At 40.6% G+C, this 16,585-nt stretch overlaps 1 protein-coding gene across 3 annotated transcripts in view; it reads right to left on the minus strand.

Annotated features, from left to right (window-relative positions):
• Positions 1-1,232: 1,232 nt before the first annotated feature.
• Positions 1,233-16,585, minus strand: part of rint1 (RAD50 interactor 1) — a 29,184-nt gene continuing 13,831 nt past the window's right edge. Inside the window, exons 10-16 of one of the 3 annotated variants that reach the window (XR_006376734.1) lie at positions 14,400-14,494; positions 13,685-13,789; positions 9,323-9,543; positions 4,668-4,848; positions 3,572-3,690; positions 2,942-3,099; positions 1,624-1,759 (exon numbers count right to left, since the gene is read on the minus strand). Coding sequence is in view for 2 of the 3 variants with exons in the window: in XM_044185367.1 (XP_044041302.1) it covers positions 1,546-1,759; positions 3,572-3,690; positions 4,668-4,848; positions 9,323-9,543; positions 13,685-13,789; positions 14,400-14,494 (935 nt within the window). In the remaining variant the exon portion in view is untranslated. The other 2 variants (XM_044185367.1, XM_044185368.1) reach the window with 2 other exon arrangements.

A 16,585-nucleotide genomic window follows, 5' to 3' on the forward strand; every position in this document is an offset into this window, starting at 1 on the left:
CCAACTTTGGTACTTGACAGTTTTCAACACAGTCCAATCAGTACCAATAAAGTATTGAGGGTCCATACCCAGCTCTAGTGATGATTGAATAAAGATGTATTGCTACATTGACATACAATTAATATGTATATGTATACATGTCTGGTGTCCGGTTACTACCGCAGGCCTGTACGTGGCCACCCTCGCTCACTGGCCTCGTCCCTGACTTGAGGCAACAAGTCCTCCTCTCCTGTGGAATCAGATCCCAGTTTGGGTTCGGGAGGCAGACACCATCTCCACATTTAAGAGTAGGCTCAAGACTTTCCTCTTTGATAAAGCTTATAGTTAGGGGCTGGCTCAGGTGAGTCCTGAACCATCCCTTAGTTATGCTGCTATAGGCCTAGACTGCCGGGAGACTTCCCATGATGCACTGAGCTCCTCTCTCCTCCTGTATGCATTTTTATCCCATTACTGCATGTTACTAACTCAACATCTTCTCTCTCCCGTAGTTTTGTACTTTCTCGTCTCTCTCATCTCTCCTTCTGTCACTTTCAGCAGGTATTTCTGCCTCCGGAGCTGCAGAGTCTGGATCTGTGGTTGTGGGCCACCTGCTGCCCCCGTGTTCCTGCTCGACAACTGCTACTACAGTTGTTGTTATTAGTCTTTTTACTATTATCATTATTCTTCCTATTATTATTACTTCATTAATATTACCACTACCATTACATTATTATTTTAAAATTCTAGGTGGAATTTGCTCTCTCTCTCAAAGTTTTTCCTTGCCACTGTCGCCAAGTGCTTGCTCATGGTGGGATATGTAAGACTCTGTAAATAATATTGTAAAGAGTACAGTCTAGACCTGCTCTATAGGAAAAGTGCAATGAGATAACTTCTGTTATGAATTGGCGCTATATAAATAAAATAAAATTGAATTGAATTAGTGCTTTGGAACCTGACTGCTAGCAAGCAAACATGGATGTAAACAATGCAGGCTTTTTTTTGTAATTGGCTTAGTATACCTTATGATGAAGGACATGCATTTAACATGTTTACTAGACTTAAAGGATACACAATGCGTTTGGGTTAGTAACACTGAATGTAAACAGAAACTTTGTTTTCAAGAAAAGTCCACAGGGCACCTTTTAAACTTTCATTTATATCACGAGTGTGCACAGGGCAGCTGTGTCACACACAAAACACATTAAAAGAAAACCCATTAACCAGTAGTTATGTGGCAACTGAAGACGAGAGCATTGCAGGTCAGCAGGGTTTATTGCATAATCCACTAGATAAAGGACAATTGTTATTTATACTTTGTTGTGCTGTATTTCAGTCAAATGAGGTGATGAGTAAGTAGGTCCCCCCCAAAAATAGTGCAACACAATGCAATCATACATTTATCATACAATTACAATTCAATAGTACCAACTTACTAACGTTGACAATATATTACCAGATTGTTTACATAGGAGACTAATGCTAATGACAAAAATGTAATAAGAAAAATTTGCCAAGCACTCAAACTGATGCACACTCCACACCAACAAATATTGCCAGGGAGAATTGTTACTGTCCAGGCCAGGAGGCTCTGAGGTTGAGGAGAATCAACACATCACAGGGTGCCAAGCAGTAAACCCCCAACTCATTCAGTGCAGACTCTGGTGGAGGATCCCCTGCACCTGTCCAATCTCTTGTCTCCTCCTCTGACTCTTTAAGGAGATTCCTTAGCAGAATCGCAGAGCCCACATTAAGACACAAGATGATGCACGCCTCTTTAACACTGTGGAGAGATAGAGAGAGCAGATGGAGACAAAACTAATCATAATGCAATATGAATGCTATCCCTTTCACTGGGGCTTTTAATCTTCAGTTGTCTTTCTTATACAATTTTTTTTGTGTTTTATTATTTTCTTAGTTCGGCTGTTTGTCTTATGCTCATTGCAATCCCATCTGTCATGACAGTAGCATAAACTGTTACACACATGCATGGTATGGACTGCATAGCTAGACAAAAGATGGTTCTCCTTACAAACAGAGTACACTACACTGTCTTTATAGCCAGTAGTGCATCTCTGGCCAGACCAATCAGGGAGTACAGTGGAAATACACTATGGCAAGAAAGAAAGCAAAGTGCATTTTCATCAGTGCTGCCACTAATTTAGTAATAGTGGTGAGGAAAACACAGTAAAACAATGTAGTCACGACTGCATTGCCTAATTCCTACCTAGTTTACTAGTCAAAATTCTTAAAAGCACATCTTCTCCCTCACTGAAAAATCCAGAATCTATGAATATGCAAGATGTTCTACTTCACTGAAAAGTCCATTTTCAGTTTATGTCTGCTGGAAATTTCAAGTTTCCACATCACAATAGTGTAAGTTGCATACTGGACAATGACTGGCCTCCAAACTAGTTGTGATGTCACAAAATTATGTTCATATGTACATTTCTTAAACTCAGATTTAAGGAAGCATGGTGAAACTTTATCCCTTCAGTGGATTAAATTGATTTTCAATTCAATTTTATTAACGTAGCGTCAAATCATAACAAAGGTTAACTGAGGGTACTTGTCGTATAGAGCAGGTCTAGACCACACTCTTTATATTATTTTGATGATAAATGTGAAAACGGCCTTCTAGTATCAAACTCTGCACATAAATCATTCTGCACAGTGAAGCTCAAACGTCCAATTGAAGGAACAATAAGCAAAACACATTTGCGGGAGGAGACTACAGCACATGAACATAGTTAATCTGCCTCTTCCTCACACACACACGTACATGCACATGTTAATTTGTTTTTTTGAACACAACACACCAATGCACATACAGTACACTCGTGCCTAAATTGAGCTTGACAGTTCTTTCACGACAGCGGTTGACAAAACAATGTCAACTTAAGGTTACACATCCAGCAGATATGGGGCAACATTATCATTCATTTGGAGTTGTGTTTGTGTCTACCTGGCGAGTTTGAGTCCAATAGTCACTCTTCTTTTAGCTCTGTTTTGGTCTCTACCAACTCCTGAGAAAAATGCTCCACCTGCTGGGCGGGCAGTGTACAGTGGGTTTATCAGAGCGTTTTCACTGAAAGCAGCTGCTGGCTTCTTCTGGAAACAAGGCTGATGAGAGCGGTGAAAACAAAGACAGGCAAGTTGTGGGCCAGAAAACTGAGACAATTAGCTGAAAGATGTTGAAACACTGTACAGCTGTGGCGAACTGCCGAGTCAGGTAATTCTCTGAGTTTGTCACTATGAGCACCTTCCACATACAAGTAGTTATACGACCCATTGTTAATATAAAAATATTGATTAGAGTAGCTTTAATTTCTTTTTAACGGAACACCAATTTTCATAATAGCCACCCATGCGTACATGAAAAAACTGAAAGAGGGACTTAATAATACTTAAACTGGCATCATCCATTTAGTCACATGTACAGTATGTGCATTTGTGTGTGATGTTCCAAGGATCATAAGCCCACTCATACGCACGTGCACTGTGGTAGCAGCACTGAGAAAAGAGGTACACACGTGAACACACACTTGCGCCTGCAATTTGAGCCTTATCATGACTCCCGCACACACACACTTACTGCTTAAAGAAGTTCTCAGGTCTTTTGCAGTAGTGACCAAAGAGAGGAAATAGGTTTCTGGTCATGTCGAATTGAAGCTGAGCTGCCCCGCCATCACTGAAATGATTAGACAGGATCACCTGACAGAGAGACACATGGATATGTTGAAAACTATTACACTGTAACTGCATGGCAGTCTTGAAACAACTTAAACTTGTTGCATTACTTCTAACGCCCAACGTACAATAACACACTAAAATTAAGAAATTGATTTATTGATTGAGTGTTTCACAAAATAATTCCTTAGCATGGCAAAACTTAACTGCCAGATTTACAGTGCGATTCCTCCAATCACTGTAAGACACTTTTGCAGGATCAACGTGGCATCTTTTGTTTTTGGAGCAGCTCTGGCCTCTGCACCTCTACACCCAGCTACAATTTCTCTAACATCTGAATACAATCATAGTTATAATCCAAGTTAGACTGATGAGTTGTGATAAATTCCTAAACTTGACACAGCTAGATTCCTCTGAACCCACATACAGGACACAAGCAAATACGAAGTGACACCGATAGGTTGTTTGTAGTTAGGCTCAGGTGTGATTCAATGTGGTACCTTCAGGGAGATTAAAAGGGCAGCCTGTCTGAAAGAATGAATATATGGAACATACCAACTTGATTTAAATTAGGTTGTTGAGGCATTTATAATGGTGTTTTGAGTACATTTTCTGTCAGCTGCCCAGCTCTGACCAGCATATACAGAAAATGGAGGGAACAGAGCTTAGGCCTAAACTCTGCTCTTATTCAGTTCAACAGTTCAAAAAATGAATGAACTATTTTTTGGTCATTCAGTGGCATCTTGAGAGTGAGTTTGCAGCTGGTACTGTCAGAAGTAAGTCAGAAAAGCAGCCAAGCCGCATTTCAAATACAATTTCAATATGGTTTAAATTTCAATGTCTACCCTTGCTATAGACTTTTATGTGCCACTGCAGAATGTTTGGGTTATCTAAACTGTCCCCAAATAGCCCGACTGTGTCATGCCTACTCTGAAGGCTGTTTTTAATATGCTCTGCCACAACAGGTCAACACACAGCCTGGTGGGGTTTTAATCGCTTACATCCTGGTAGAGAAAGTTGTCAAGTCTCTCCGCCAGGCCCTGCCAGGCCATTTGGAACAGAGAAAGACTCAGGACCTGATGAAGGTTCAACAATCTGTTCCTCACACATAGCATCATGGGACACGCTGAACTGGACAGGGACATGGTGGACTGGTCGTGCTGGGATGGTAGGGACAACCACCTAAAGAAAAGAGAGTAAAAGCAAGAAAGAGAATAAATCCGTGCGTGCTACCCTTTATTCTTTGAAACTGAGTAGAATAAAAACTATGGGAAGAGAAAATAATCTCTCCTTAAAACAATGCAGGAGACAAAAGCTCCTCTACCTCCTACTGCTAAATTGCAGCGACCTTTCTGCATCGTAAACAGCAACCTGTCTCCTTCTGCAAGCTTCCTTGGTGTGGTTTTAGGCAGTCAGCATCTGAGACTAGTTCCTAAAACAGTAACTTCTGTTGCTTGGAATTGCTTCATTTGAGTCAAGTGTCACTAAGCTAACCACAGCTTTGTATAAAAGGCAAGGCAGCTGTATTTATATAGCACATTTCAAGCACAGAGGCAAAGAAAAGCATTAGAACAGCGTTCAAAAACAATAAGAAATCTGACATCTGGCAAAACAAACGTTTTCAACCACCACAAACTAATGGATGCTAATGAATGCGTCAAGCATAGGCACAAAGTCACTCTTCCAAAATCAAGTTCAGCAAAACAAAACAGATTTTAAGATAATTTCATGTTCCATAAAAGTAAGAGTACCAAGGGGAGTAAGGTATTGTCTGTGGTCTCATTCCTCCCAAAATCCACAGCCAGCTCCTTGGTTTTACCTCCGACTGTGCAGCAGGAGGTAGTTGGCCTTGCACCATATAGTACAGCAGAGGGCTAAGTACACAGGGGAGCACCTGTGCAAGCAAACTGTACTGGGTCCAGGGAGCTAGGCAGACAGGAGCAGATGTAGATCAGCCTCTACAAGTACTTCATGACCACTGAGGTAAGTGTTACGGGTGGTAGCTGTTCATGTAGGCTGGGGAAGCCTTCTTGGGTACAAGTACTGTTAATCAAAGATAATAACCAGGTTCATCAATGATGACAGACGGACTGTAACCTGTTATGAACGTAGGAGAGACCGAGTGCACATAAATAGCGTTTCCTACAGTGTGCAAGGTTTCCTGCATTAAATCCCACCAGCGAAATCATTTTCCGTCCTCACCGATATGTTTTTATCCTGTGTGCATCACAGGATAACTGTCTAAACTCCCATATGAATAGCATGAATAGCACTCTTGTTCCCCTAACTGACTATTTGATTTGACATGCTCACATTGTACAGCGGCGTCTGGCGGCCGCAGTTGTCAAAGCAGCTTCATTAGCAACTTAAATACCTGTAAAATAATGACTGCAGGACTTGGTGAGATGCCTTTCCAAAATGTAGCCTATCGACTTTTGGTGAATCAGTTCTATTTGTGACACCCACAGTTCCTCATCACCACCCAACCACCCAAATACTGGTCATCCTCACCTTCATCAGTGGTGGAGAGGGTCAAACAGGCCGCATCATGATCACAAACAGATGCACACTAGACGGGACTATGTAAATTACACGCAGTAGTAGTTGTCCGAATGAGGATTATTTAAGGAAGGAAGTCTTCTGGGAATAAGCAAATACTGCTAGTTAGTAAATACAAAACTAAATGTCACTACTTAACGAACACACATCACACACACGAAGGCAACATACAAGTAGAAAATCTCCTTCCCGTCAAAATATGTGATGATGTGTGATTTGTAGCTTTTTTAACATTGAAGCTGAGGCTCTCTCATTATCGTTACAATGCCTATCTGATTATTATGCAGGCTACAGGTCGTCTGTCTACACTGGTGAACTGGATAGTAAAGGTTAATATCATAAACACTACATCTCCTCAGAAATCAATAACATGTCTGCTAGTATTCTCCTTTTCTCCATTATAAGTTCTCTTTCCAATCAAACATCTTAAGATATGAGTGGAAAGTAAAAACAAACACTTTTTATCAACAGAATTGATTGTTCATCAGTTCTAAGGTTAAATAAACGCTCAGTTGCCTGTGGTTACTGTGTGTCCGTGTTGTAATAACAGCTGGTTGTGACGTCAGTGCTCGGATTCACCCTTCACTGTCCCCCCTTATTAATTTAAGATAGTTCTTCAAATATCAGCATTTTTAGGTGGACAGCCACCTTTGAGACTGTTTTTCATGTTTGGTTATTGGTCCCTGATCCCAGGGTGGTGCCCTGTAATTATGAGTTCATAAATAATTTTGATAATATTAAACATTTTACTGATATTGATTCATAAATATCTTTGATATTTTTGCTAATAACCAAACATGCGTAGGGCATGTTTTGTTGAATCCCAACAAAAAAAGCAATTTTTCATTTGAAAAAAAATCATGGTTTTACATGCCAATATAAATATTATAATGACGCCAATAGAAACATAAAGAATGCATATTTACAACACCACCCAGCATCTGGCCTGGAGGGAACACCTCAACTGATACAGACACAAAGAGAAGTGACACAGGTCTGATAACCGCCACTGATGAAAGAGAAAGGACCAAAGAACAATTTTCTCCTGCAAAGAGAATAAATAAATAAATGTAATTAATAAAACACGGGGAATACATAAAGTGTCATGAATTATATAGATTTAAATAAGCAGATAGATGAAGGTATAGGATGGGAATGATCCAGTGATTCTTTAAGTAGCTTCAGTTTCATCAATTAATACAGTTTTACACTTGTAAAGTGATGATTCAAATGCAAATAAGGTTCTGTCGCACCTCTTACAGCAATTTGCACCTCTGAGGTGTAATGTCACCATGTATTAAACTACAAAAATAACACAGAGCTCAACTGAGCATGAAAGTATTGAGCTCCATGCCCGCAACAGAAGCCCAGATACGGGCCACCCTGAGCTAACACAGTACAAATGGTGACTTGTCAAAACTCAGTTCATTGATGGTCTCCCTCTGGTGGAGTGTCTGTCGTTTCAATTTGATTGTGTTTTTGATATAAAACATCATTAGCTTTTCACCAACACTGACATGACAATACTCCAATACATCCTGCATCAACACATGAAAAACAGCCACAGTGCCACCATTTGGCCGATTCGCATCAAATTTAATATGCTGAATCTAGAGCACATACTGGATGTTCTTATGAAAATATGGTGAAATTTAAAATATATGTTAATGTGTTAATTGAAAAAGAATAGATCTGCAGCTCATACTGGATATGCCTAGTGCATTTCATGCAATTTGAAAAAACTATCAGTAAGATACAGGGTATTCTAAAAATGGCACCGTACAAAGAGCAGTTATTTGGCTTTCGAACAAACTACAAAAATCATATACAAATACAAAAAAAGAATGTTTGAAATAAATATTGACAAGGAGGTGCAAGAGAATCTTTTGAAACCAATTTTGTCACAGAATTTTGTTAAGTAGAAAAAAAAAACCTAGTATGAAAAAGTGAATTTTGCAAATTTACAGAAAGTTTAAAAAGGCATAAATGGGCTTGGCTTATGCCAAAAGACGCAGCTCAGTGTGCTGAACACGTGAGTATAAAGCATTTGAATGTGCCATGTACAGTTCACAAATTATTAAAGTTTTCCATCGGTGAGTGCCGCGAATACTGAACCGTGGGACAGAGCTTCTGTTCAGTGGAAACATCCATCCGGTGGTGGTCTGTCTGTGGACCTCTGTGCAACATGGGAGAACACCCAGTGTGTGTTCTTCTGTATGCAGTCCCCCCAATAGCTCTCACTGCCCAAGCCAGTGTATGCGAGGAGGGCTGTCAGTGATTCTCATAACTCCACACTGACCATTGAAACACTGGTTGACAAAGATAACTCAGCTTCTTTGCAGCTAAACCTGGCCTCTACCGATACGCAGGGACCCCCGAGTCTCAGACAAGCAGGGAAATATTTCCCCTCCACCCACAGACACTTGCTCTCTGGGCCTGGCATGTAAAGTGGTTCAATTTAAGGACACGACAAGTTAAAAGAAGATCTTGCTTGGCTCAACATCAATCGTCGTGATATTCTTTCTCGCTGATTCTGGTTCCGAAAGGCTGAGGAAGAGGGGGCATGAGAGGGGAGGAAGGCATGGAGCAGCTGTTCAAATACTTGACACTAATTGGCTAGTTAGGGGTCATAAAATTTAACATTATGCATGATGGCAGCATAGTTAAATACATGAGAGGTTTGCTCTAACACGCCCTGCTCCACCCCCCCACTGTGCAGGTGCTCCAACCAACCAGGTAGGAATCGCTAATGCAGAGACCGGGATGATGAATCCTCACCAGTCTCCAACCCGCAAACACAGAAAATGGTGAACAATACGACTGGAATCAAACTTCCTGTCTCTGCAGCAGCGGACAACATCCCAGAAGCCTTTCTTATTCAAAAGTTGATATTAAAATCTCAATAAAATAACAAATGTGAATTGCATATATGTTATTATAAATGCTTCCATGTCAGTTACACCTCACTATAAATTTTAGATTGCACCGTCCTAACCATACCCAGTGCAGCTGCATATGGTAGTTGTTTTTTTTTTGTTAAAATCATTAGTTTAAAACACCAATTAACATGGTACTCATCAACAGGCTGATGTCTCACCTGTCTTGGCAGTATGGTTTGGCTTTTTCTGTGATTTCTCTCATGGTCCATTCCAGCAGTCTTCCCATCATGTCTCCTTTAAGTCGATCCAGCAACGCCAATAGACCTTCAAATAGAGAGCCCTCCAGAGAAGCCAGACGACCCACCTCCATGACCCCCAGGCCCCCCAGGACCGCTTCCTCACCAAGTGAAACCGCTGCCTGCTGCAGCTGTAGGAAAAACTGAAGAAAGAATAAAAGGAACTGGTAAACACAACCGATCAGTGAGAAGGTAAAAACAAAAACGTCACTCTCCTCTGGCAGTTCAGTGACATGAAAGTTACAGGGCTATAGTTCTGCTAAGGCACAGAGCGCAAAGTTCTTTTCCGTACAGATTGAAATGTGTTCCAAAACTGTCCAGTACTGAAGGCTGGTACTGAATCAGTGCTCGGATTTGCACCATTCTTTACTCATTGTTTGATTGGACAACTTCTGAATCAAATCATGATTTTAAGATTTTCAGACTTTATTTAAGCAAAGTTCTTGTGCGGCTGCTTGTGTTTAGACAACATTTAACATTTGAGAAGTTTGGCTTCTTTTATTAAATGGAAAAATGATTCGTAGAAAAATATATTTACAGTATATTCTTCAAAAGTAGGCATTGACAAAAGTTTCATTTTGGCATAGACACTAATAGAAAACAAAATCTCTACACTGCCAGTGCTCTACCAGTGAAACTGCATTTTCTTGAGGAAGCATGATGTTCAGTCCTCTCCTAGGTTGGTTTGTATTTATGGTGACCAGACTGATGGCGGCCATGACGTCACCAGGGATATAAGAGACAGTGTACCGTTTCTGCCTCGCTGCCTTGTCCCACTGCTAGTCAACGTTGTATTCTAAATAATCTAGGTGACGGTTTCCAACTCGCTGGACAAGCAACAGACTGTTTTGTGTTCACCGAACACGTTTGGATCCTGAAGATCACTGCGCAGCTGGCGATCTCTCTGTGCTTGCAGAAGGAAGACGCGGGTAAACCGTTGTCTTCAAGAAAGAGGAGGATAACTTTTACGTCCCACTCTCTTTCAACTAAGTCGATTTTGCCGTTTCCTCCACTGCCACACGAGGACCAGCCCGAGGACAAAGCAGTCCCAAATGCTAATGTCCAGTAAGATTAGAGACTGATTTGGCCCCTTGTATAATCTTACTGTCTTCGTGTGATTGGAGAGACCTGGATGTGGTGGGCTCACACCTGATCTGTGGGTGTCTGTGCCGGGAACTGGGAACTATACTGGAATTTTTAAAAGGAGACTGTAACATGTTGGCACTCTTTATGCTGTATTTAATTTTTGACATACCATAAAACTTTTTAGCCCAGGCTTCTTTTTGCTTCACTCACTGAACTCAACCTGCCTATATATGGGACAGGCCTTTAATTCCTTTCGCACAAAACTCTTGCTCAGCAAAGACGGAAAAATACAGTAAATAATCGAGGAACAGACACATATTCGGCCGCAGCAAAGGTAGCGAGTCACCACTTTAACATCTCTCTTCTTCACCATGCCGGTAAATCGGAATGAATTACAGTTTACTCTGGTGCTCACGGTTTCCGTTCAATAAACTGAACGATTGAATTGTGGAGAACCTAACTGATCTAACGACAGCATGTAGCATGTCCATATTGACAGCAGTTTAAACATTTATATTTGTATGCGCAATCTAAGCAGCAGAACTAGCTCAAGCGGGCGACCCGGTGGGCTTTAAGAGGTTTTATACATCCAAAGAACTTCTATAAAAACAGACCCGGCATCTAATTGAGACCTGCGTTTATGTGTCAAAACGTCTGCATTAATTGGCGCTCGGCTTTTAATTTAAGTTTTACGGTAATAGACATGGCCCATGTATGCTGTGTATTTAATTGAGCAATATTAATATATATTCACATGGGTATTTTGTGATCACACTTGAGAGATACAGACTGGAAATATTATCCTGGTGTATACATAGTAGATTATCTCATCAAGGATGATGACATGACATTTCATCACAAACTGACCATAAATGCACGTGTATGTTCATTTCTTTACCTTCACCTGAGGAAGACCACCTGTGGTTGAAATGATGTCAGTCATGTCCACATCAGAACACAAGAAGTGGGAATAAGAAAGTAGTGTGCTGGTACTTTGTCTTTTACTTATTAAGTTACTCACTACTCGTTTAGTCGCTTTTTTTAGGAGATACTTTTGTACTCAGCTCAACTTATTTTGATGACTACTTCTACTTTGTTTTTACACAGTAACAGTACTTTTACTTGAGTGCAGGTTTTGGCTACTCTTCACACCTCTAGCTGAAACTCTGAATGGAATCTCTGAATTTACCTTAAGGGTTCATTTTCGACCTTGGAAATAGCAGTTTGACAAAAAACTCTTATCACAAGGTCAACATCTACATTTACATCTTAGTTTCAATTTCATGAATTGTGAAGGGATGTACACCTCATACACCGGCTAACACTGTTGTAGCTGTACAACAGTAACAATGTGCTGACTTGTCGAGCCTTCTCAAATACACCTGAGCAAAATGTGTGGAATGTCAGGATTTGTCCATTTCAGCCTGTTAGATAACTAGCAGGTCTACGTTTTACAGGCATTGGTTCATTTTTTCAACCCATTTTTAATATCAACAGATATGGAGATACATGGTTTTCACTGGACAGCAGTAGAACCCTACTGAGTTTGTGCCGGTTTATGTTTATTATTATTATTATTATTATTATTAGTCGTCTTATGCCACGGCTCAAATTGCCGTGAGCTGGAATGAGCTAGAAACACGAAACTTGGCCCAATAACTGGAAATGATTCAAATGCTTCCACAGAAATTTGAGCTCAATCGGCCACATGGTGGCGCTGTAATTAAGGCCCAAAAGTGCAATTTTGGAAAGGCCACGCCCCTCACACCGTGAGTCCGATTGACTTGAAATTTCTCACACAAGTCCAGTTCAATGTGCTCTACAAAAAAAAGCCTCCTGGACCACTAAAGTCTGCCATGATGGATAAGGACGGCTAATTTGCATAATGTGAACAGTAAAATGAATAGAACTTTTTGAATTTTGACTCTATCGACAGCAGATTTTTGATACAGCACTGCAGATACACATTTCTTTCATAAATGAGCAAGATCGGTCGAAAAATATGGCCGCCATCAGCCAAAATATCTTCGCAAAGGGCGGGCTTAGAAGGAAATTGGCCATAACTCATTAACGATTTTCCAATCATCGCAAATCTTGGGCAATATCTTCAGTCCGTGATAGGGAATAGACATGCCAAAGCATTTTGAAGCGAAAAAGAGTCTGCGACTATATTATTTCATTGGTTTTATATACACTCTAATGTATAGTAAGACAAGCTATATTGTCTTCTGCTCTAAACACCAAAATCACGTCAGAGCGAGTTACTTAAAACAAGCATATCTCAAGAAATTGAGACACCCCTAGGTCATTTAATCTTTCTATCTGGACAGTCTGGAACCTCTCTTGCACAGAGTGCATAAAGGTTGCAGTGACCCCCCTTTGAGTTATTCAAGAGGCCTGAATGTTTGACAAAATGGGTATATAATTAATTTTTTATATGAAGTGAAATTAAATGTGTGAGAGGGAGCATTATGAAATGTGGCTTTAATTCACTACCTCGCCATCTGCGTTGCCAATTTCTCTTTATTCCAAAATGTTTGTACAGAGGGGCAGAGTTTCCATACAGGTGCGCACATTCTGCCTTCAAGTAAATTTTTATAAATCCCAACTTCCATGGGATGTGGCGTACACATCTTGCAAGCACCGTTTTGTGCGTACATTTCTAAATGAGGCCCCATGTCAGGACTGACTTTGTGTAGATGAGGTTTTCCCCAGTGAAATTAGCTTTCATATTAAAACAAGGGTCTGGTACTCGTGCATGAATGACAATCTAAAAATGTCCAGCTATCCGCTATCGCGTCAGTATTAAACGAATTGAACGGTATACAACTGCACTTAAAGCTTTTGTTGATAAGATGTGTTTGCCGTACTTCCGACAGGATTTGTTAAGTTTAATTTAACAACTACACTATGTCACACGTTTAGTTGCTCTGATTGGTTGAAGGTCTATCCAATTGCGTCCAGAGGCATTTTGGTCTGCGCCTGTTGATAGCACCTCTTGGATATTGAAAATGAACTGAGAGGTTCCAGACTAATTCACATTTGCGAATTGGTTGTAGAAACATGGCGGTTTCTACAGTAGCCTTATTTTCAGTTGATTATACACTATTAAAAACATACCTATAAATATTATATTCCATTTCTGCCAATAGCTCAACCTAAATGTTACACACTGGACCTTTAATAAACTCCACGCACCACATTGTCTCCCCAGTCTCCCAGGATGGTGCAAATGTAGTTGACAGCATTAAGTATGGCACAATAACGGGCACCCAGTGGGCAGCGAGACTCCTCCTTCATCACCTGAAAAGAAAAAAATAATATCAGCCCCCTCTTTTTTTATTAATTTATCTCTTGCCCTTCCTCTCTTTAATTGATTTCAGTCCATAAATAATTACACAAACAATTAGATAAAACAATAGAAAGGCAGTTACACTGAACAAAATAGCACAAAGGAGAAAATGACATGAACCAAACCACGTTGTGCCAAACATGACACAACATAAAAGATTTCTTACTGAGCAAAAAGATGTAGGCTGAAAATATAGCTTGTTATGCCTAACATACTTACAATACACAACCTAGTTAACGTCAAATTTACTAGCAGACAAAAATGTACAATATCCCCATCACACTTACGCCAAAAACAGGCTTGAAACTTACAACCAGCTCATCCTGGTTCCTCTTTAAATACATGTTTCGCATTGTTCTTACATTATTATTCACTAAAAAGCATTAATTAGAAGTCCACTGTGAGGACAATTGTGATAATAATTGTGATCATAATCATTAGCCAAGTGCCTCTCTCCTTCTTTAACAGTGTTCCTGAAAAGCTAACTGTCTTTCCTTCATTACTTGAGTGTTTTTTCTTTATTAATACCAGTGTAGCGTATAGAGTCTTTGTCATTATTACCTGGGTGAGTCGTATGCGGAAGTCATCTACCAGTTCTCTCTGTAGCCCCAGAAACTTCAGTTGCGCAGAAGGACAGGGCAAGGCCCGGTACCGCTCTGAGTTTAGAAGTTTGACAAAAAACACAAGACTCTTGTTCAAAATGTGTATATGCTCTAACAGCGTACATTACTATCATGTATGCTTTAAAGGTATCCTGTGAAGTTTTTGACCACTTGTAAAGCTATGGAGTAATGATGTTATGAGCATGCGGGTGACATCCTGTCCTGTCAACGATTTCACACTATTCCACAAATCAAAATTTGGTGGTGCACCAAGAAACACAGCAATGTGACAGTAAAAGGGACGGAGGAGGAAGACCACCAGCTTGCAACATGGATATAAAAAAAATGCAGGTTTCAAAATATGCAAAAAATGTTGGTGTTGGGAGGTCTCGAGTATGTAACCACCACCACCGATTACAACCCCAAACATTACCATGTCATTTGAGATTGGAGATTCATTCTTGACCTTGGGAATACATATCTGTGATAAAAATATTCTGAACTAAAGGTTTATTAACTAGCCCTTTCTGGCCCTTAGATTATCCCACATCCTTCTTCAGTGTATAGAACTTACTCAGCTTTCATCAAGTGACCTAAGTATGGAACTTTGGTCCCCTAGAACACTTTATCATCTTGATTGCCCAGTGTCAACAAAAACTGATTATAAAATATCAAATTTACTTTATTTACATACTTTTATCAGGTCTCCTCTTCACACTCATAATCTTCACTCTTTTATATATCTACTCTGTTACTCTGTGCTAAGTTCATATTGTTTTAGACTTGCTACTTTTTTTTTTCTAAACAATCTTAGCGTTAGTAGGTAGCTTCTGTTGTTAGCTTAGCTCCGAGCCGAGCCTACTAGTCTAGGCTATTCACCCACAGCTAACACAACCTCACTTTTGCAGATAGGGTGTCTCTGCTAATGTTACCGCAGACGGGCTACAGTGGGGGCCCAAGCCACTGCTCAACTACCTATCTCAGAGGCCCCCCTCCTACCCTACCACAATGAGTCTCTCCATCTTGAAGAGGGACCTTAACAGGCTGTTCAAGAGACAGAGCCCCCAGAGTGCCTTGAGCTGTCCCACCTCAAAGTCATCACTGACCCACTTCTGGACCCCTGCAGTTCGCCTACAGAGCCAACAGGTCTGTAGACAATGGCGTCAACATGGCCCTCCACTTCATCCTCCAGCACCTGAACTCTTCAGGAACCTAGACCAGGATCCTGTTTGTGGACACCAAACGCCATAATCCCGGCTCTGCTGCAGGAGAAGCTCTCCCAGCTAAGTGTACCTGACTCCACCTGCAGGTGGATCACAGACTTCAGTTCTGACAGGAGACAGCATGTGAAGCTGGGGAAACGCATCTCTGACTCCCTGAACATTTGCAACAGTTCACCTCAAGACTGTGTCCTTTCCCCTCTACTCTTCTCCTTGTACACGAACAGCTGCACCTCCAGTCATCAATCCTTCAATCTTCTGAAGTTTGCAGAAGACACCACCCTCATTGGGTTCATCTCTGCTGGGGATGAGTCCACCTACAGTGGTGTGCAAAAGTGTTTGCCCCCTTCCTGATTTCTTATTTTTTTGCATGTTTGTCACACTTAAATGTTTCAGATCATCAAAAAAAATTTAATAATAGTCAAAGATAGCACAAGTAAACACAAAATGCAGTTTTTAAATGAAGGTTGTTATTAAGGAAAACAAAATCCAAACCTACATGGCCCTGTGTGAATAGTGATTGCCCCCTAAACCTAATAACTGGTTGGGCCACCCTTAGCAGCAACAACTGCAATCAAGTGTTTGCGATAACTTGCAATGAGTCTTTTACAGCGCTGTGGAGGAATTTTGGCCCACTCATCTTTGCAGAATTGTTGTAATTCAGCCACGCTGGAGGGTTTTCGAGCATGAACTGCCTTTTTAAGGTCATACCACAGCATCTCAATAGGATTCAGGTCAGGACTTTGACTAGGCCACTCCAACGTCCATTTGGTAAAAATAAGGTATCTTGCTCCAATTAATACGTCATCTACTGGTAGCTCTACAGATTGGCCTACTGCTAAAAGCTGCAGCCCCACCAAGACCCTCAAATTTGGTTTTATACATATCAGATCACTGTCTACCAAAGCCGTACTGATAAATTATT

This window comes from Siniperca chuatsi, linkage group LG23, assembly GCF_020085105.1.
Source record: "Siniperca chuatsi isolate FFG_IHB_CAS linkage group LG23, ASM2008510v1, whole genome shotgun sequence".
NCBI lineage: Eukaryota > Metazoa > Chordata > Actinopteri > Centrarchiformes > Sinipercidae > Siniperca > Siniperca chuatsi.